Here is a 22753-nt window from a genome sequence, read left to right as displayed (position 1 = left end):
GTTTTTTAAATTAACCACCCAAATTCTAAAATTTTTATAAGAACAAAATTGTCACTGTTCAAAAAATCAAAAACTAGTTTAGATAATAGGCCCATTATTTAAATTAGTTTAGATTATAGGCGTATTGTTCATACTAAATAAAACCGTAATACTATAATACTTGATATTGTGAATATAAATTTAAGATGATTAAATAATTTTGGATTATTTATTAGTATTAATAGGTATAAGGCCTGGAAACACAATTGATGATCAATTCGAGGGAAGTATGTCAGAGACTCTCTCAAAAACCTTTCCTATCTCTCTCTCTCAAAAACCCTAGAAAGCACCGTCAACAGATACAGATCGGGGGGGGGGGGGGGGGGGAGGGAGGAGGGGTGTATCCGATGGTTCGTCGCCATGAGAGCTCTTTCCTCCTCCTCCTCCTCTCTTTGGAGTAATTTTGTTGTTTTTCAAATTTCCTTCTGATTTCGTCTTTCTCGCATTCCGTCGAGATGCGCTGATCTCACTCAAATTACTCTAATGAGTGAATTACTCTCTCAAATAAAAGGATCAATTGTAATACTTAGGGATCAAATTCACAGAGAGGTAGGGTACACAATAAATCTTCAAAAAAGTGATTAAGCTAGGTCGAATATGATAAATGAAAACAAGCAGTGATGAACAAGTAATTGTTCAGATGAATTGATTGGGGTTTTAAAACAATATTAATAAAGAGTTAAGCCTAGGGTTTCTATTCAGGAAATCATGTTTATAGAGATATAGATACTAAGCATGCATGCATGATATATGAGAACTCAAGAAAAGCAATAGTCGATCAACTTCCGTATGTTTAGACTATCTATTGCCTAGATCCTCAAACCTCAGCTTCCGCTTGTTGGTATGAAGAAAGTGTCGATCGATGACTCTATAGGAGCATCGATCGATACACGTCGCGTCGATTGATTAGTCGATAGGACTATCGATCGATACGCTTCTAAAGAAGCTTTAAGACCGGTTGAATAATGTACACTAGTCTTCCTATATCAACTTCCGCATGTTTCTATCAATCCTAGCTCAGAGAATCTATTCAGGTGAAAGACCAAATTGCCGCTTGCGCCTAACTATCCTATTATCAGGGTTCTAGTTAGCTACTCTAGAACACAAGCATTAAACACAATTCTCAAGATGAATATCTCTAGCAACTTCGTAACTATATAGTTTGGACTAATCCTTCATATCCTATTTAAACCCTAAACTTAAGAAGGCGAGTTATTCAAACATAGCAAAATAAAACATAGCAATAGATAAACAGAACTGCATAGATAAATAAATAACAAATCTGGAGTTCCAAAACAATCTCTTAAGGAGTTATGCTCTTCTCTCCAACTCTAAACCTACAACCTTTTTCTGTGAAATTATGAAAGTATGAAAATGTGTATTGCCTAATAAAATGGCAGAGCACTTAAATATTAGGTTAAAACTCGTCAAGCGCATTCTTGTAATTTGGTGAAGTCTTGGGCTTCAAGTCGGATGTGACCAAAGTGGGTTTATGCGCGCTCGCTATCGATCGATAGCACTAGGTGTGTATCGATCGATTATAATCTCTCCTCGTCAACCCATATGTGTTAGTCGATGGACAGCTCGGTTGAAATCTCTAAAATACTCGAAATGCTCCAAAATCTCCACTTTAGTCCAAATTATTCGTGAATATTTAAACATACTAAATAAACTCCAAAACATAATAATTATATCTTAAAACACTTATATACCATGGTTAAAATCAGGTAATTTCCATGCTATATCAACCTCATTTCTTACATAAATAAAAGTGCAAGCTTTACTTTAGGAGTATCGATCAACAAACAATTGGATTCTTATTCAAGCAAGTTTCTGAACACACATGTAGTCTTCTCTGATCTCTTTCTTCCCTCTTTTCTCTTTTTTCCGAATCTTTATTAGTTTCAATTCCAATGAATGTTGATGCTAATGTAGACATCTTGTTCATCTTGTTGACTTGTCTACTTTTGTAGCTCTATTTTTTAAAGTGTAGCGAATAATGAGATTATAGGAGACACTCCTACAGTGTGTGATCATTCCTTTTAGATTTAGAATAATTGGGTCAAAGGTAATTTACCTATCCATTTATCTTAAGATACCGAAGAGAGAGAGATATAGAAAGGAACCAGAAACACACATACTTTTATCTTCCAGACTTGCATGAAGATTCATGTCCATTATATACCAAACCCCAAGACAAGCAATTAAGTCAAAATAGGTTGGAGGTCAGCTTTGGTCCTTCAAACAATCTCAGCAAGTATGAACATAGTTGACATGTTGATCCACTTTAGTATCTTTAGTACCCTCTGCAATCAGCTTTGGTCCTTCAAACACTGTCGTTTTATTTAATTACTAAACCAGAATTTTTTTAACACACCTAATCTTCAATTGACGATCTACGACATTGTAAAAAAAAAGAAAAAGACCATCCATGACTGTGTGTTCTCCAAATCACACGGTGATCCGTGAAGGCTTTTCGAGGTGGCTCTTGGTCTCGCCATCATCGACTCACTGTTCTCTACGGCTGTGCTCACCTAGTCACTGTGGCTCTTCTTCCTCCATGGCCTTCAATCTCTGCATATGCTGCTTGCTGCATAACACATGGCATCTCCATTGTGTGTCTTTACATCGCCTCTACGCAAACAAAATGTCTAAAACAAGAGTTTCACCATGCTGAGTGGTGTTAAGCCTTATAAATACAATTGGCATGTACAAGTGAAACTGATTCACTCATGGAAACAAAACCCTCCGTACGCTAACGATACACTAGAAATAGTGCTAAGGGGATGAGATTGTAAGTTATACATGATTAGTTTTTAGAAAAACATCATTTAGTACGAAAACTTTAAATAATATATAACATCCACGCGGTCACGTGGATCAAGGTCTAATATTATATTAATTGCAAAACAAAAATGTCCCATATGATTCCTTATTTACTATAAATTATTTTTAAAAATGTAATGATTGAAACACTTATTTATTGCAACGTAAATCTTCCCGGTAAATCCACACATAAAAAAACTTTAAAAATAAAATAAAATTAAAGTGAAAAATAGGCTGCACCCAAAAACACCATATTTATCAAATTTATGTAAGTACAAGTTTAAAATAATAATCAAGTACAAATAGTTTGAATAAAAAATTCAAAAGGTTTACTATAATATCAGTATAAAAATGTACCAATATGAAATGGGTTAATAATATATTATCGCATTTCTTTTTATAATACTTTAAATTTGAGTTAATATAAAAATATACCGATACAAAATAGGGTAAAAATATATTATCGCATTTCATTTTTATAACATTTAAATATAAGTTCATATAATACATATTAAATTTTGAATATTTTTTATTAAAGTTAAAATATTGATTTTTTCAATATCATGTCATAAAACAGGTTAGAACCTAAAAATGCAAAGTATATTCCAAATATTTTTCACAAACACAAACGGTAAATATATTATAGATCACAAATTAATTTCATCATTTATTCATAAATTTAAGATTGAAAAATATACAGTTATAACAAAACTAATATTACAATTTTAATATTTTGTTCTCGTCTCATTTTCATTTATTTTAATTATAATACTATATAGTTTTTGCACTTTGAAAAACAAATAAAATAAAGTTTATAACTTTAAAAATATATAATACTTTATGAAATTATAATATTGATTTAATTTTTTTTTCAAGCAAAATATAGTTCTACGCTTTTAAAACATTGGCGAAAATATAGTTTTCAACTAATTCACTCCGAGCAGCACGTAAATCCTAACCTTTTTTGATATTTATTTCAAATGATTCAATATGGAGAAAATACTTTTGTCAATAAAAATAAATTATATATTATCAAAACACAAAACCCTTTTTGATGTCTCTTTAGATTTTCAAAGTATTTACAAAAACGTCATTACTATTTAAATTTTAACTAAAACTAAATGAAATTATTAATAATTACCATAAACATATAAGATTATTATCTAACTTTACAAAGAATATTCCACTATGATCAATACAATTAAAACAGCAGCCCTTTTTCAGACTTCCCCTTAAACTTTGAAAATATTTACAGATGAATGCCACTGCATTTAAATTAAAACATAATTATTGTACTTTATTATGCTAAAAATCAGCAATTGAAATATTTTTAGTTATAACCACGATTTTCCTTATATACATTTATCTATCTACATTTATTTTATTAAAATCAATAGAATATAATAAACACGATTTTCCTTATATAATTATCTTCAAAGAAATTATGGATAGTTCATAACATGACTATATTTTACTTCCCTTTTATAAATTTAAACAATAACATGACATAACTTTTTCTATACATTATATATGTATACGTATTTAGTTATTTCCAAACTTAGAACAATATAGTTGCTAATTTAGCTTTTAGACTATACATATCATTTATACTATCAAACATAATGAAGTAAACATCACCAATATTTATATTATTAACTATTCAGTTCAAAAGTTTAATATATTTGACATGCTTTAAAATTCTAAAACTTTAATTTCTACATACATGAGTGTATATTATTTGGAACTTTACATGATCTAAACATGTATATCTTCAATTGTAAATACATCATAGTCGGTTATGCAACATGACACAAAAATATATCGATAAATACGAATCCATGAACCCGTTAACAATTTATAGTAAGACGATTATTTAATCTCTCATACATTTAAATAATAAATCAACAACCTAAAAATTCAAAAAAAATATATATTGCTAGATTTTGAAAAATATTAGATCTAAAGATTTATATAGTGCATTTTGTAACTACTAAATTTTGAAAATAAATATAAGATCCCTTACGAATATATAAAAACTGTTATAACTAATAACCTTATATACTTTTAAGAATATATTCAAAGCAAATCAATGTTTCTCAAACAACTATATATTCGATACGTCTAAACATGAGCATTTAAGTTTTCGGGTTGAGTTCAGGGCGGTTCCTTTCGGGTGTAAGTCTTTCGGATCTTATATATTTAGATCCAACTAGATACTTAAATTTTTTTGGTTCGCTTCAGATCTATTCCTCTCGGATCCGGATCCATAATTAAAAAATTTGTAAAACATTTGTATTTTTAGGTCCATAATAAGTTCGTGTTGGGTTCAAGTATTTAGATCCGTAAAAGACATAAAATACATGAAATAAACTATTAGTAATTGAAATTAACACTTTTAAACTTTAAATTTGATATCTAAAATTTAATATTATTTGAAAATGTTACAAAAATAATAATGAAGATTACCTAATAAATAGAAATTTCAACTAAATTATAAACTAAAATTTATAAAATAGAAAAAATAAAATTAAGTTTTTAGGACGGTATGAATCAATTTTTATTGGGTCTGGTCTATTTGAGTCGGTCACTTTCAGATCCGAATTTATTTGGGTCAGTTCTTTTTGGTGTCGGTTCTTTCAAGTATATGTATTTTGGACCCAACTAGATACTAATAATAAATTCAGTGTGGATTCAGGATTTTAATCTTAATACTTTTTATGTCACAAAAATATTAATAATTAAATTACCTGTATAATATTTGTATTTTCTAGGTCCATAATGTGTTCATGTCAGGTTAAATATTTAGGATCAGAAAAGACATGAAATACATGAAATAAACTATTAATAATTGAAATTAAATATTTTAAAACTCTAAATTTGATATTTAAAATTTCATATTACTTGAAAATGTTACAAAATAATAGTGAAGATGATCTAATAAAAAGAGTTTTCAACTAAATTATAAACTAAACTCTATAAAATAGAATAAATAAAATCATAATTTGTGGATATTCATATTTTGGGTCGGGTATAAATCGTTTTCTTATCGGATATTGTCTATTCGGATCGAAATTTTTCGGCTCAGAATTTCTTTGGGTCGGTTCTTTTTGGTACCGGTTTTTTCAAGTATATGAATTTTAGACCCAATAAAATATTAATAAACGTTCGATTCAGTTTCGAGTCGGGTATTTTTGGATTGATTCCTCTTCAGTTTCCTGGTCCGGATAAAATACCTAGATATGTCTTGCATACACATCCTTAGATCTAAACAAACATTTGATTAAATTAGGATAAATAAACATATATTCTTATATTTTTATAAATGATTGTATATCTATTTCAAATTACAGTTTTCATATAATAAAATCCCGCGCTTTAAAAGCGCGGGTCAAAATCTAGTTTTCATTATAACTCTCAAGTAAGTCGTGTCTTATTTGTATGAGACCAACCAACCCCCATGTTTTATTTGTATCAGCCTCGTCATAATTAATCAACATTCATAAAAAATGGTTAGCCGTTCTTGATGCAATTGATGCATCCTTTTAACTTTATGATTTTAAAACTTTTAATTTATGTAGATTAGGAATATACATAATCGTAGATTATACTACTATAATTAGAAGCAACCAATAAATATATTAGTTTTCGAGATAGGATCAATATACAAAGAATTAGTATTAAAATCATATATCATTTTGGTTAAATTAAATAAATGTGTGTTATAATAAAATATAAAAATACAAAATATGTTTCAATCAATGTTTTTAAACCTTATACAGACATTGAACCGAACTATTTTTGGTTACAGGGTTATTAGGGTGATCATTGGTGAGGTGTGGATCAATAGTTTAATTATATATATTTTCAGAATATCAATATATAACTAAATTAGGTGTTGTTAAAAGAAAAAGTAAAATAGAATAATATTTTTTTGACTGAAAAAAAAAGTTTGATTATATATAATAAGTTTTTAAAAATTATTTTATTTATTATTCCATTTTCCATTGAAATATAAAAAATAATTTAAAAGAATTTTATAATAAGTTGGAGTTACGACATATAATAAAAATACAATAAAACTAAAATAAATAAGTATTTATAAACAATTTTTTTTGGAAAAAATAATATTGAAACCCACGGGTTGGCGGGTCAAACGGGTTCAGTATAGTCCACAACCCAACCCTACATATCAGTCACCCATTTGCAACCGGTTAGCTTCAGATTGTAGCGTTAATGGATTGATCATGGCTGAGGCATGGGTCAATAATTTTAATTATATATCTATATAATTAAAAATCTGTTTTCAATATATCAGTATATAATTAAAATAGTTAAGTAATAATTGTAATATTAAAACTAGAAAATCATTTTTAATTATATAGTAAGGTTTTAAAATCTATTTTGTTTATTTTCCACTTCCCATAAAAATATAAACATAATTAAACCGGTTTTATAACACGTTAGAATTACGACATATAATAAAAATACAATAAAATTAAAATTAATAAATATTTAAATATCAAATTCAAACACTGAAATTAACATTTAGATTTTATAAATAAGAATTTAAGTTCTATTTGATTATATATCAGTCACCAATTAGTCAACCGGTTAGCTTCAGATTGTAGCATTTTTTCCAGGGTTTATAGAGTTTTTAAATTAATGGATATTTATTAAAATTCAAACAGGATTATATATCATATCACCACCAGATTTACTGGTTCAAGAGCAAATCTTGGTTGGTTTTATAAACATTGATTTAAATTCAAAAATGTTTTAAATAGGAATACTTCTTATAAATTATCAAAATATTTGTAACATGTTAATGATATTTTTCATCATAAAATAAAACACCTATCAAAATCTAGTAATAAATTGAATATCAATAGATTATTTGGATTTAAATTTTAATTAAAAAAATGATGACCGAAATTCGAAAAGATCCTAATTCACTGTCAAAACCATATCGTCAAAACCATATCGGTTCAACTGACTTACTAAAGCGGAGAATTCAGAATTTCAAACACATTCGTTTCAGAACATTGCTCGCATATAAAGAAGCGCAAAACAAATCCACCAATGCTGGGATGCATCTACAGGTAAGCAAAGAGGTAATAAAGGAACAAACTATAAACAATGCAGGTGAGTTATATTACTTAGATGGCATCTGATCTGATAGATAGCCTCATTCGACCATATTTATGTTGTCTTCTACATCAAGAAACTGCCTTAGGAGTTCAACTGTTTTACGGTAGAGGTTCATATCGATTCCATCCACATTTCTTCCAGTTCGAGCCTGCAAGATCGCCTAACGAAATGGAAGACATATTAATTTTCAGATCTGTTAAGCTACCAAAGACATTAATAGTACAGTTTTTGAGAGACTATGGGTTTGGTACACAAAGTTTAGCCTGTATTGGGTACATAATAGTACAGTTTTCTAACATAAATTAACAATACTTACTATTCCCATGATGTTCAATTTGAATGGAGAAGTTTCCAGCCTACCTAATGCTCGTAAATACAGAACTTTCATAGTATAATTACTTAAATTCTCTAAACTGAGACAGTGAAATTTGAGAGTCAAATACAAGATAACTAAACATAGTAAGCAACTCTCAGTTTGCATTCATGAAAGTCCAAAACCTTTATAGGAAAGCAAAGGTCTTTAAACAATGTTCATAATTTCAGTATTTGCCAAACCGGAAAACACATGGTGTAATGCAGACACTAACAAAGTTAAAAAGAAACCACATGAAAACTAACCTCATTATTGGGCTCAATGTGAAGATCTCCGATGAACTGGTAAACAGAGCCAACCCGGAAACTAATGTCTCTTAAGTGTTGAGTGTTGATTTTGAGACTCCTATCTCCATCTTCAATAACACCTATAGCTGTTTCAACTGAATATCCTTTCAGCCTGCAGGAAAAGAAAAACGACAAAACATCGTCTTTAATTAATACTACAATACAATAACAAAACCTTGCATTGGTACAATTTAATTCATAAAAAAACTTACAATCCTGTAACTCTGAGTGAACGAGCTTCCATGAAAAACGGAGAAGAAGGGTACAACTCTTGCAGAGTGATGGGAGCGCCGGATTCAATTTGAGAATTTGCCATCGATCTAGAGTGTCTTGTAACTTTTATTATCCAAATATATGAGTGTTTGAATTTGAATTCGCTCACAGAGGCAATTTTACAAATGATATCTCATGGATTTATTGGAGCGGCACTTTTTTTTTCATCGAACAAGTGGTGTGCATAAACAAAACAAAAAAAAAAAAAAGAGTGATAGACAAAGACGCTGATCGAGTACCTGGAATCCTCCTTCCGGGTTATTACAATGAAGCTTTGAAGTTACTATTGCTGTTCCTCGTACAATTAGAGAGACGATACGTGTATAGGGTTTTTGGAGGAGAGAAATAGGGGAAGGCAAAGACGAGTTGAAAACAGGTAAAGAACAAGGCACAATTCTCTCAAATAGTATTTTTAAGTTTTGTATATTTAACTAGACACTAGGTGTTTTAAAAGAATTTTAAAATATTTTTAATAGATAAATATAAATTATATTTAATTTTTTATTAATATTATAAATTTTATTTTTTCTTATCAATATTTTAATATAAATTTGATTTAAATGTACATTAATTAAGATAAAAAACAATTTTATTTATTTTGAATTATATTTAAGAATGTGCATGTATATATTTAAAATTATAATCTTAGGTAGATTTTTCTATCTATTTATTTTAGTTAAATATATTAAATAAATATGTAAAATTGCATAATTGTCAAAAATTAAAATTAAACAATATTTATAAAATATGTGGATATATATAAGAAACTAATAATTTTACGATTTAATTTGATTTATGATTAATATTTATAATTTTTTAAAAATATGTATATATTTTGAAATATTTTTAATTTAAATGATATTTCAAAATTTGAAATGCCATAATTGAATATATTTATTTTAATGATGATTTATGAGTTATTACCATATTTTAAAAAAATCCAAAAATATAAATCGACAATAAATGTAATATATTTGTTATTACCATATTTTAAAAATTTTACCAAAAATATAAATTAACATTAAATATAATTGTCCATGTCCTATTAATCTATAAGACATGTCATCAAATTTTAGTAGCCATGTCACAATTACTAATTTAGGTTTTAGGTGTTTTCCTGCACCATGTATAATGATGAATTTTTTAAAAGTTAAATTTTATATTTTAAAATGTAATTTATTAATATTATATATTTTATTATTTTGACCAATAATTAATATAAATATCATTAATTAAGCATAAAATTAAGAGAAAATATTTTTTTATTTTAAATTATATTTAAGAATATATATGTATATATATATAAAGTTAAAATCTTAGATTAAAAAAAAAATTATTTATTTCATTTGGTTAAATGCATTAAATCAAGGGCAATTGTCCAAAATAGCACACTTTCAAGTTTTTGTCACAAAAAGAGCACTAGAAGGAAAAAGTCACAAAAATAACATTCATTAATAGGTAAAATGTCTTTACTATCCTTGTTTTATAATTAATAAAAAATAAAAAAAAATCTCAGATCTTCACGATGGGGAAGACGACGAACTTGAATCCCATTTTTCTTCCATCAACTCCGGCGAAGAACATTCTCATCATCTCCAACGTCATCTCCGTCAAAGACGTCAGATTATAGTATCCTAAAAAACCTCAGAGATCATCGTCGACGACGACAAAATTCTCTCACAAATCGATCACGAGGTCATCTCCGTCGAAGACGCCGGAGACACTATCACGGTGAACCTCCACTGTCTCACTCTTGACAATCAAAAATCAAAACTGATAGATGTAAATTTTAGATGTTTCAGATTGAAATTAGAGATTTTGGTTGAAAAATGAAATTAGGGATTTTGATTGAAAATTTGGGATTTTTGTTAAGGAAAATCAAATTTGCAGCTAGCTACTGAGGTAACTATTGCTTTTCAATCACTTTAACATACGATTCGTATGTGTATAGTTCAAGTACTTGTGGCTAAAATTTGGTGATGATGATTTTGTTTAACAGTACGAGAAGGCTGCAGTGGAGATGAGCAGCCACGTCCCTCATGTGGTTCTTCCCAAGATTGATGCAAGCGAGGAAACAAACAAACAAACAAACATTCAGAGGTTCAGGGATTCCCAACTATCAAGATTTTCGGAAACAGAGGCAAAGCTGTTCAGAAATACAACAGACCTTGTGAAGCTGATGGTATTGTTACTTACTTGAAGAAACAAAGCGGACATGCTTCTGTTGAGATCAAGTCCAGTGATGATGCTGTTGAGGTTGTTGGTTATAAGAAGGTTGTTGTTGTAACTATCTCATAACAACTATGTTCCCATGATTTGATCATCTGTGTATGGTAGTAGTCAAGTAACAGGATTGTTCATTATTTTACTACTTTGTTTTTTTTTTTCGATTTCAGGAAGAGTTTTATAGTTTCAGGATAGCTTTCCAGAAAATATGATACTAACAAATTAGAAAAAAAAATGGCTTGGTTTGCAGGACAGTAACATGATTGTTCATTATTTTACTTGTTTGGCTTACGTATGTTAATATCTTTGGTAGGCTCGTGAATTTGCTTATGATATGATTAGTCTCTTGCTTGTGATTGTGCTTGTGCTTGTGAAACTATGCAGTGTTTTCAAATTTTCAGGAAGGATTTGTGTAGTTTCAGGAAAGCTTTCCAGAAAATTTGATGATAACAAATTTGATTTTTTTGTCTTGTATGATGTCTTCTTGATTGGTTTAAGCATGTTGATATCTTTGGTAGGCTTGTGAGTTTGCTTATGACATTGTTAGTCTCTTGCTTGTGCTTGTGCTTGTGAAACTGTGCAGTATTTTTAAAATTTCAGGAATAATTTTTGTAGTTTCAGGATAGCTTTCCAGAAAGTTTGATGATAACAAATTTGATTTTTTGTTTTGTTTGATGTCTTCTTGATTGGTTTAAGCATGTTGATATCTTTAGTAGGCTCGTGAATTTTCTTATGACATTGTTAGTCTCTTCCTTGTGCTTGAGCTTGCGAAACTGTGCAGTGTTTTGCCACATTGTTAGACATAACATAAACACAATGTGAGATTCTTGAAAATAGTCTAGATAGCAAGTAAAATATTTAGGAAAGGTTTCCTGAAATTTTAATATTTAATTAAAAACCAAAATGTTAGGATAGCGAGTAAACTAATTAGGAAGGGCTTCCTGAAAATTTATTTTTAACTGAAAATAAAAATGTTAGGATACTAAACAAAATATTCAGGAAGGACTTCCTGAAAACTATGTACATGTTGTTTTTCATACACGATATGTCTAACTACTATGTTGGTTAGTAAAATCATCCTGAATAAAATGTAAGGAGACATGAAACGATGTACTTTCTCTTTATAAGTAATAGCTTATGCAATATATGTTCTGGAAACCAATGCTAAATATGTTACTGGCTATCCCAAATGCAATATATCCTACCAAATTGAATAATTTTGTTTTCCAGAATTAGATAAATTCATATGATTCTTACAAGGACAAATGTTAGGATATAAAGTAAAATATTTAAGAATGGTTTCTTAAAAATTTAAAACTTAATTTAAAAGGAAAAAATGTTAGAATAGCAAGTTAAAATGTTTATATTAACAAAACTTTCATATTTATCATATTTAAGATGGCAAGTTACATATTAAGGAAGGGTGTCCTGAAAATTTAACATTTAACTTAAAAAATGTTAAGATATCAAGTAAAATATTGCCTTAAGCTTAGCTTTCCTAAGTGACATATTATTATGATTTCTTCTTTAATTTCTATTTTATATCTCTATTTACATATTCATTATGCCTTAAGTTTGTTTGTATCTATTGAATGTGTTTAGGAAATGTTGCTTATGGCATTGTTAGTCTCTTTTTGCTTGTGCTTGTGAAACTTTGTAGTGTTTAGAAAAAAATCAAGAAAGATTTGTGTTATTTCAGGAAAGCCTTCCAGAAAATCAGATGGTAACAAAATTGAAAAATTGTTTGTAAGGTGTCTTGTTCTCCTTAAGCATGTTGATATCTTTGGTAGGCTCGTGAATTTTCTTATGACATTGTTAGTCTCATGTTGCTTGTGCTTGTGAAAATGTGTCGAGTTTTAAAAATTTCAGGAAATATTTGTGTAGTTTCAGGAAAGCCTTCCAGAAAATAATTATCAAGACAATCTTAGAATAATTCCTGTTCAGGATAGCTATCCTAAATTTGAAAAAGTCTTCCAAAACCGGCAAAGAAAAAAATCAAATACAGCATAACACGTAAAACTTAATAATTACTAAGCTAAAGCTTAACTGAGTCTTTAGATCGATGTCTATTCAAGTCTTGGGAATGATATGCTACAAAAAGCCTAACCATTCAAGTATGCGAAGAGAGATTTGTATCTTTGAGCAAGACCAAATATCCCAAAAGTGCCTCCAGTGTGAAGCATCACTACAATGCTCGAAATATCGTCCTCATGCACAAGCTCAGTTGCTCTCTCCCAAGCAGCTAAAGTATACATCAGATCCACTAAAACACTTGTCTCTTGCGCAACCTTCAGACACATCTTCACTTCTCCTTCCAAGACCTTCCCAAATCTGCAAGAACAAAAGGAAGAAGATATAACTCGAAAATTCACTTTTAGTATTATCTTTAACAGAGAAAAGAATCATACTTTCTTGGGCGTTGACGTTCTACCCATCTGATCGTAGTATCCAAGCTGCTGCAAACAGTGGAGGGAAGAAACTGCCTCGTAAACTCATCAAACAAGCGATCTTCATGTCTCTTGTAGTTATCGAGTGTATCAGGTAACATCACTGCATTGATCTCCCATGGAAGCCTGAGAAGAAAGTGCACATGAGCGGGGGAAAAAACAGACACAAATAAGTCTTGTGGAAAAAAGTCTTAACCCTAAAGATATAGCTCTAACTCCTAAACTCACAGCAGTTGTTCCCATACCAGCATCAACTACAAACTTGACACGACTCTTCTTCCCAATTAAATGATCTTGTTCAATTAAACAATATGTCAAACACTTTGTGTGCAATATTCTTTAATTCAACACCTGTCAAAAAACGAGACCCTTCCCCTATAGATAATCTATCATCATGATGAATCACAACATCAATTTCAGGATCAATAGATTTTATTTCTCTATAGCTAAACATTATATCAATCATCGTTATGTTAATTTGTAAACAACATAACCAATCTAATTGAAAACTTTCCAAAATGAGTTGAAAAGAAATTTTAAAAATATACTCAACCAAAGAGGACTATGGATATGATATACCTTGATGATTATCAGAATAAGATACAACAAATCTTAGAGAGATCGTCGACGTTGGAGCTGAGGAAGATCATCGACGACAGACCGTCGATGGCGGAGATGAGGGAGATCATCAACGACTAGCTAAGAGAGACCACCGTAAATGACTTTTGACGGAGCTGAAAGAGATTATCGCAAAGCTAATGAACGACGATAGCATGTTGATCTAGGCGACGACGAAGGCGAGTGTTACCGGAGCCGATGAAAATGAGATGAAGGTGAAGAAGACAACGATGATTGAATAACATCGATTCAAACTTTTTTGGTTTTTTAATTAATTGGAAAACTGATGAAAAGGATTAAAGGGTAATTGATCCATTTAATGAAACCTATTTTTGTGACTTTGAGACTTGGGTGCTAGTTTGGGAACAAAAACTTGATGGGAGAATTACCAATTGTGACTCAAAACTTGGAGTCAAACCCAAAAGAGTACCCCAACTTGGGTCAAAGGCAAAAGTAACTTAAAAGGCTATTGAAATTACAACTATCTCCTTGTGAACAAACAAAAAAACGGATTTTTTTTTACGTTTCTACCCCTCGCAAGTCGTCTGTAAACAGACGACTTGAAAATAAGTCGTCCAGACGACTTTAAGTTAAGTCGTCTGGACAGTTATTCTTAAACATAATTTAAAAATTTTGTAAAAAATATTTTGATAAGTGAAAAATTGGAATTATGTAATTAACATATGTCTTAAGAGATATAAATTAATATATAACAAATTTCAATTGTTTTCAGCCCAGATGAGTGAAAGTAGTGAGTCATGATATTCTTTAGTTTATGTTTCATCAACATATGTTGTAGTATTGTATGTGTTCTTAGGGTTAGATTTTGGAAAGCATTAAAACCGTTTTTGAAAATTTTTAAAATTACCTAGGCGTGTTCGTTTCTGTGTATAGTAAACACTATTGAAGTATAATTTGATTTTATAACGTGGTTAGTAAGTTAATTTAGTCATTTTAGTTTAGGGGTTCATTTTAGGGTATTGGACGACTTAATATTTAGTCTTCTGTTCCCAGACGACTAAATATTAGGTCGTCTGATGTACATTATCAGCCAGAATAAGTCGTCTAAACCGGACCAAACCTTAAAGTTTACCAATGTACTTTTAAAGCTAACCGGATTATTTACCCAATATATAAGGTGATTTTTTTTTTTTTTTTTCATTTTCCGCGAACAGAAACCCTAACAGTTCTCTCTCACCGGCGATATCAAAGGCGATTCGAATTCCCACTATTTCCGAACAACCATCGTTCTCAACGTCGGCTATCTATCTCACTTCATTCTCACCGTTGTCGCCGCAGCTTCTTCTAACCCTAGCGCCGCCGATTCCTCTAAACCCTAGCGCCCCCGCTTCCACTATTTCCGAACAAACCGTCGCCCTCGCCACCGTGCTCACCAACGTTCTCACCGCCGCTTACTCTAAACACTAGCTAGCACCGCCGTTTCTTCTAAACCCTAGCGCCGCCGCTTCTTCTAAACCCTAGCGCCGCCGCTTCTTCTCTGTAAACCGTAGCGCCGTTTCTCTGTAAACCCTAACGCCGGTAAGTCATCAAACTCGTGGAAAAGATGAACATAAAACGTTGTCTCTTTCAATTTACTCATTCTCACCGTTTCACGTTTATTTTTTCAGATCTATAACCACAATGACGAGTACTCGAACTCCTTCTGCGACTAATCAGGTCCGCTTGAAATTTTTCTACTGGAAGACTTGTAAGTAAGTCGTCTGGAAAGTCTTCAACCTGGACGACTTAGTACGTCCATTTGGAAGACTTTCCAGACGACTTAAATATAAGTCGTCAACTAAGTCGTCCAGTTGGACGACTTTCTAGACGACTTATATTTAAGTCGTCTACTAAGTCGTCTGGAGTAACAATTAAGGCGTGATTGATTTAGCTTGTGTTCTGACTTCTATTGTTGTCTTTGATTATTTTGCAGACAAAAAGGATGGATATTCCAGAACTCCCCCGTAGGTTATACACATTAGGGGAAGAGCCAGAACCCCACAATAGCATTTCGTATCATACGGATAACACGAAGTTGCATACTGCTCTTAGGGAAGCTCTCACTGATGCTGAATTTGAAGAGCTCAAGGAGTCGAGATTGGGAGTTTTCATCAAGTTCAAGGAGCAGGGATTTGGTTGGGCTTCAAGGCTGGTTCACCACTTGCTCGGTTTAAAGCTGGACATTAAGAAGAAGTACGAGATGTGGTGTCTCGTTGGTCCAGAACCTGCGAGGTTTTCACTGTTAGAGTTTGAAAACATCACTGGTCTAAACTGCGACTACATCGAGGACCTTGAGACACCAGAATGTGAAGTTACCCCACAGATGGTTTCTTTCTGGGAGATGATGGGAGTTCATCGGGAAGCTGGGCCAAGTACTGATCAGATAATAGCAGCACTGAAGAGATGCGGGGATTGGTCCAGGGAAGATCGCAAGCGACTCGCGTACCTTTCCATCTTCACTGGATTCATTGAAGGGAAAAAGTTCTCAAGCGCTACACGAGCTACTCTCGCAAGGCTAGTGATGGATTTAGAAAGGTTTGAGAATTATCCATGGGGGAGAGTCGCGTTTAAGGTGCTGATGGACTCTTTGTGGAACAAAGATATTACTGGCTGTTACACCGTGGATGGCTTTATACAAGTTCTTCAGGTCTGGGCGTACGAAGCTATTCCGGGATTGGGTGCTAGTATTGGTCTACCCAGAGCAAACAGTCCGTCTCCACCGATTCTGGCTTACGACGGCAGCAGAGGCCGCAGATTCATGAAAGCTGCTATCTTGAGTCAGGTACCTTTCCATCTTCACTTAATTAAGTCGTCCGGAAGGTCTTCCAGCTGGACGACTTAGTAGACGACTTATTATAAGTCGTCTGGAAGGTCTTCCAGCTGGACGACTTAGTAGACGACTTATTATAAGTCGTCTGGAAGGTCTTCCAGCTGGACGACTTAGTAGACGACTTATTATAAGTCGTCTGGAAGGTCTTCCAGCTGGACGACTTAGTAGACGACTTATTATAAGTCGTCTGGAAGGTCGTCCAGCTGGACGACTTAGTAGACGACTTATAATAAGTCGTCTGGAAGGTCGTCCAGCTGGACGACTTAGTTGACGACTTATAATTAAGTCGTCTATTTAGTATTTTGTTTCAAATATCTAACTCGATTCTTCTTCTATTTACTGCAGACCCGCGTGATCAACTTTGTTGAGAAGGACATTAGTGAAATGTGGCCAAAATGGGACTCTGAGGTTGATGACGTGCCCGCGGAGAACATCATTAAAGTGATGTATAGATACACAAATCAATTTGTATATTTGTATAGATTTTTTAACTTGTATAGATTTTTTAACTTGTATAGATACACAAATCAATTTGTATATTTGAACTATTTGTATACACAAATCTATTTGTATATTTGAACTATTTGTTTACACAAATCTATTTGTATGTTTGTGGGCATGTATGATTTATTTGATTTTCTAACTTGTATAGATTTTCTAACTTACAAATAAGTCGTCTGGAAGGTTTTCCAGCTGGACGACTTACAAATAAGTCGTCTGGAAGGTTTTCCAGCTGGACGACTTACAAATAAGTCGTCTGGAAGGTTTTCCAGCTGGACGACTTACAAATAAGTCGTCTGGAAGGTTTTCCAGCTGGACGACTTACAAATAAGGTCGTCTAAAAAAAATAAGGTAGTCTAAAAATAAAATACACTGGACGACTTACAAATAAGGTCGTCTAAAAAAAATAAGGTAGTCTAAAAATAAAATACACTGGACGACTTCGTAAAAGGTCGTCTAAAAAAAAATACACTTGAAGGGATAGTAGAAGGTAGTCTAAACACTGGACGACTTAAATACACTGGACGACTTAAATACACTGGACGACTTCGTAAAAGGTCGTCTAAAAAAATACACTTGAAGGGATAGTAGAAGGTAGTCTAATACACTGGACGACTTCGTAGAAGGTAGACGAAACACTGGACGACTTAGAAATTAGTCGTCTGGACGGGTAATCAAGACTGGACGACTTATATTTAGGTCGTCTGGACAACTAGTCAACTGGTTGTGTACATTGTGGTTTCGTATGGCCAGTTTCCTTGCAGTTTGAGCATCTCCGTGCCCTGTGTTTCTTCCTGGGTTTGTGTCCCCTCATCCTAGATAGCTCCAACCAAGATTGCCATCTTGATTTCTTCTGTCTCCCCGGACCACGCTTTACGTTTGGAGGAAAGCATTCTCGTTCCTCAATATGTTGTGACACGATAGGATATATATTCTCTGAGTATCCTGCATACAGATGATTCTTTGAGTAAAGTGGACATACAAGTGTGTCGATATGCACACCAGCATGTGTTCCAGCTGCTATAGCATGAGAGCAAGGTATTTTCTCCACTCCATAGACACCACAACCACACTTTACATGTTCCAAATCAACCGCACAGTCCATTTTGCCACCTTTGACAAAGAAACGCCATCCATCAATTGGTTCGACCGTCATCGTATCCGCTATCTCTGATCGAACAGCAAGCAAGTATTCAACACCCCGGCTATGTACAGTTGGGAGACTCAAAGCATCTTGTCTCCTTTTCCAATACCATTTTCCTAACTTCTGCCTTATGAACTCCAGCAGGAACGGAATCGGAAATCCTCTTGCTCGCTTCAGTGCGGAATTAATAGATTCAGCGATGTTGCTTGTTTTTATGTTGAACCTGTTCCCCTTACAATAAACCCTTGACCATAGCTTGGCGTCGGCCTTCTCCAAATACGTTGCAAGTTCCGGGTTTGCACTCCGTATCTCAGCCATGTACCGGTTAAAATCGTGAACCGTGTGCGCATAAGCAGCCCCTTTCACCAAGTACATGAGATGTTTCCCTTTAAACTTTTTGACAATGTTATCTTGAAGGTGATAATAACATATTCCTCGGGTTGCCCAAGGAAACACCTTCTCACACGCACTTTTAATGGCCGCGTGCCGGTCAGAGACTATCACCAGAGGCTTGTCATGAGATATACAACTAGCCAATTTTGTGAAAAACCATTCCCAAGAAGGTTCATCTTCAGCATCCACGATCCCAAAAGCCAATGGGAATATCTGAAAATTGCCATCTTGTGCGGCTGCAACTAACATAACACCTCCATACTTTCCACTTAGGTGAGTTCCATCCACCACAATGACCCTTCTCTGATACTTAAAACCTTTGATAGAAGCTCCAAAAGAGAGAAATAGATACTTAAATCTTTTCTCAGAATCAAGTTCTATAGCCGTGATAGAATCAGGATTTGCAATGGAGATTTGCTCGAGATATGAAGGCAGACGCGAATACCCTTCTTCTGCTGATCCTCTCACCAATTTCTGTGCATATAACAGTGCTCTGTATGAAGTGGTGTAATCAAGCGTCATGCCAAACATGTTCTTCATTGCATCAGTGATATGCTGTGGAGTTATCCCATCAATGATCCCAACACGATCAATGAAAAGACTACCAACATACTTTGGAGTACAGTGTCTCCGCTGAGCGATTCGGTCTCCAATTGAGCATAAATGTTTTTCCACATACTTTGTTACCCAAAACGTGTTTGACCCATGTTTCACACTCGCTCTGATCTTCCATCCACAACCGCTAACCCGACATATTGCCACAAGGAGAGTTTTTGTTGATTTGTATATTCTGAAAGAAAACCTACCCCTCACTGCTGTCAACCGCAGCTCTGAAAGCAGTGCATCCTTGCTAACAAAACTCTGGTTGACATAGATGCTGGTACAATCCGATTTTCCTCCTTCAATAGCATTTGTCTTAGCATATGTCTTTTCAATTTCTTCAAAACAAATATTATCATCATCTTCCTCGTCCTCATCTAGAACCTTTCCATAAAGACTGTAATCCCCACCATTCTGATCCGTTTCACCAACAATAGTGTTATCAGCATCCTCCTCCCCATTTTCCTCCTCCCCATTTTCCTCCTCCCCATCTTGATTTTCATCTTCAACAGACTCATTATCACCAACATCTTCAAAACATTCATCAGCCTCATCATTATCACCAACATCTTCTTCCCATTCACCAGCTTCATCATTATCACCAACATCTTCTTCCCATTCACCAGCTTCATCATTATCACCAGCTTCTTCTCTTTTCTCTGAAACCGTTTCCACCTTGCTGCGGCTTGATACACAAAGACATACTCTATGCGTTTTGAGTATCTCGAGCAAGTTTCGAACTTGTCTATCACTTGTAACATGAATGGGAGGACTGCTTGGAGTCATCATCATTTCTGCTGGTAATGAGTAGCTAATCTCCACAGTCACTGATCTCATGTCCAGGTTATAATCTTCTTGAGCCATTGCAACAAGTTCAGCATGTGTTGAATCTTCATTCAATAAAAACAATCTTGCTCCTTTGAGATCATCAACCACAAAATCCCAACGGAAATCTCTCAACAACCATTCTCCATACACTGCATGTAACTTAAAAATCATCTGCAAATATTCAAAATAAAACACATTAGTAAACATAGAGAAAATGAAGAAGTTCAACAAACATTATCGCAGACGACTTAGATTTAAGTCGTCCAGAAGACTTAAAGGTAAGTCGTCTAAAGAGGTCACTTTTGCAATTGAAAATTAAAAGGGACGACTTAATTCTAAGTCGTCCGGCTTTGTTTGTTAAAAAAAAAAATTCAGACGACTTATATATAAGTCGTCTACGAAAAACGGGCTAGTTTTGCATTTGACCGAATCGTGTCAGATCTTTGACTATTTCTGGACGACTTATAAATCAGTCGTCTCTGGAAAGTAAAAATTTCAATATTTTATTCAAACTAGACGACTTACACGTAAGTCGTCCCAGGTTAGTTTTGTAATTGAAAAATAAAACTTGAAATTTAACTTTCTCCAGACGACTTAACTAAAAGTCGTCCAGCTAGACGACTTAATTTAAGGTCGTCCGGGATAAGCAAGGTTTGGACGACTTAATTGGGAAAAATTCTGGACGACTTTGCTTTCCCCGGACGACTTTAAATTAAGTCTTCTGACGGGACGACTTTATATTATGTCGTCTGGTAAAAATTAAATTATGAAGTTTTATTTTTCAACTACAAAACTAACCTAAGACGACTTACACGTAAGTCGTCTAGTTTAATAAAATATTGAAATTTTAACTTTCCGAGAGACGACTGAATTATAAGTCGTCCAGAAATAGTCAAAGATCTGACACGATTCGGTCAAATGCAAAACTAGCCTGTTTCTCGTAGACGACTTATATATAAGTCGTCTGGACTGTTTTTTTTCACCAAACAAAGCTGGACGACTTAGTTTAAGTCGTCCGTTTGACCAGAAGACTCATCAGTAAGTCTTCTACATACAGATGACTTACTTGTAAGTCTTCTACGCGAACAGATTTTGAAAAAAATTCAAATTCGTACCTTCAACTAGGTGAGATGACTTTGTTTGCACACAGGGTCTTCTCCAACCACCCAGAACCTCAAACGAAAGCAACCGTAAGTCAAAACGAAAGAAATATGGCTCCAAACAATTTTGAATCAAAAGCTTCAGTTTTTTGGATGAATATGGAGAGAAAGTGAAAGAAATGTTGTTTTTAGTTCATAACAATTGAAACAGAGAGAGTGTAAAGAGATTTACGTGCATTAAAGGGCATTAAAAGCTCCAAACAGTTCGTACAAGGTTGTTCCCACTATTCATGGCAGTGGCAATATTGTAAATACTTGAAGAAAATGAGGTTGAGACAGTAAAGAAGCCATTTTCGAAAAAAAAAAAAAAAAAGGGTTAATGGCATTTTCGTAGATAAAATGCAGATGTGGGGTTAAAAACTCAAAAAAAAATGAGTCAAAAGAAAAGGTTAGTTTTCTGTTTGAATTCAAGTTTTGAGTCACTTTTGCAATAAGCCCAAACTTGATTTGGTGCTATCTTGGTCATTTTCTCTTAAATCAACTTGTACAAAATTACTATCATATAAAATTGTATAGTTATCAAAAATTAAAACTAAATAATATTTATATAATTTTTAAATATCTAAAAGAAACTAATGATATTACGATTTAATTTATTTTAAAATTCATAAAATTTAGAAAAGTTTAGATAATAAAATTTTTATAATTATAAAAGTAAAATTATATAATATTTCGAAATTCAAAATGTCTTTTTTGAATATATTTATTTTAGTGATGATTTATGAGTTATTACCATATTCTACAAAGTTTACCAAAAATATAAATCGATATTAAATGTAAAATATGAGTTATTGATATATTCTAAAAAGATTTCCAAAAATATATATCAACATTAATTGTAATTGTCCATGTCATATTTAACCATATGACATGTCATCAATCTTAATAGCCACGTCACATTTTTTTTTGTGAAAACGATTGTAAAGAAGACATGTGGCAAATCACTTCTCAAATATAGACTAGGGGATGGGTCTGTAATTCAGGAATTTTTTTGATCTTTTAACTTGATAAAAAAATTAAAAATAGTTTTCAATAAAAATTTAAAAATAAAAAATATTTT

At 32.7% G+C, this 22753-nt stretch overlaps 2 protein-coding genes and 1 long non-coding RNA gene across 6 annotated transcripts; 1 reads left to right on the top strand and 2 right to left on the bottom strand.

Moving 5' to 3' along the window:
• Window positions 1-7813: 7813 nt before the first annotated feature.
• LOC108809136 (CST complex subunit TEN1) lies at window positions 7814-9340 on the bottom strand. Of its 3 annotated transcripts, none has more exons than XM_018581269.2 (4): window positions 9186-9340; window positions 8886-9009; window positions 8632-8785; window positions 7814-8173 (listed from the first exon to the last, which is right to left on the bottom strand). In XM_018581269.2, exons 2-4 carry the CDS (start codon window positions 8987-8989, stop codon window positions 8051-8053), a joined length of 381 nt encoding a protein of 126 aa, XP_018436771.1. In that variant the 5' UTR covers window positions 8990-9009; window positions 9186-9340; the 3' UTR covers window positions 7814-8050. The 3 variants fall into 3 exon arrangements, with proteins under 3 accessions (XP_018436771.1, XP_018436772.1, XP_056844395.1); XM_018581270.2 differs by having other exon boundaries at window positions 8886-8993; window positions 9186-9337; XM_056988415.1 differs by having other exon boundaries at window positions 8886-9002; window positions 9186-9332.
• A 1012-nt stretch (window positions 9341-10352) lies between these two features.
• On the top strand, window positions 10353-11361 carry LOC108809510 (uncharacterized). The gene is made up of 2 exons (XR_001942849.2): window positions 10353-10677; window positions 10946-11361. It is a non-coding gene; the product is annotated as an uncharacterized LOC108809510 (long non-coding RNA).
• A 1798-nt stretch (window positions 11362-13159) lies between these two features.
• On the bottom strand, window positions 13160-14538 carry LOC108809520 (D-cysteine desulfhydrase 2, mitochondrial-like). 2 transcript variants are annotated; one of them, XM_018581658.2, is made up of 3 exons: window positions 14199-14538; window positions 13581-13745; window positions 13160-13503 (listed from the first exon to the last, which is right to left on the bottom strand). In XM_018581658.2, the coding sequence occupies exons 2-3, from the start codon at window positions 13718-13720 to the stop codon at window positions 13275-13277; spliced, it is 369 nt and encodes a 122-aa protein (XP_018437160.1). In that variant the 5' UTR covers window positions 13721-13745; window positions 14199-14538; the 3' UTR covers window positions 13160-13274. The 2 variants fall into 2 exon arrangements, with proteins under 2 accessions (XP_018437160.1, XP_018437161.1); XM_018581659.2 differs by lacking the exon at window positions 14199-14538 and adding an exon at window positions 13865-14187.
• Window positions 14539-22753: the final 8215 nt, after the last annotated feature.

Source organism: Raphanus sativus, chromosome 6, assembly GCF_000801105.2.
Source record: "Raphanus sativus cultivar WK10039 chromosome 6, ASM80110v3, whole genome shotgun sequence".
NCBI lineage: Eukaryota > Viridiplantae > Streptophyta > Magnoliopsida > Brassicales > Brassicaceae > Raphanus > Raphanus sativus.
This window is presented reverse-complemented; position numbering and strand designations above follow the sequence as displayed.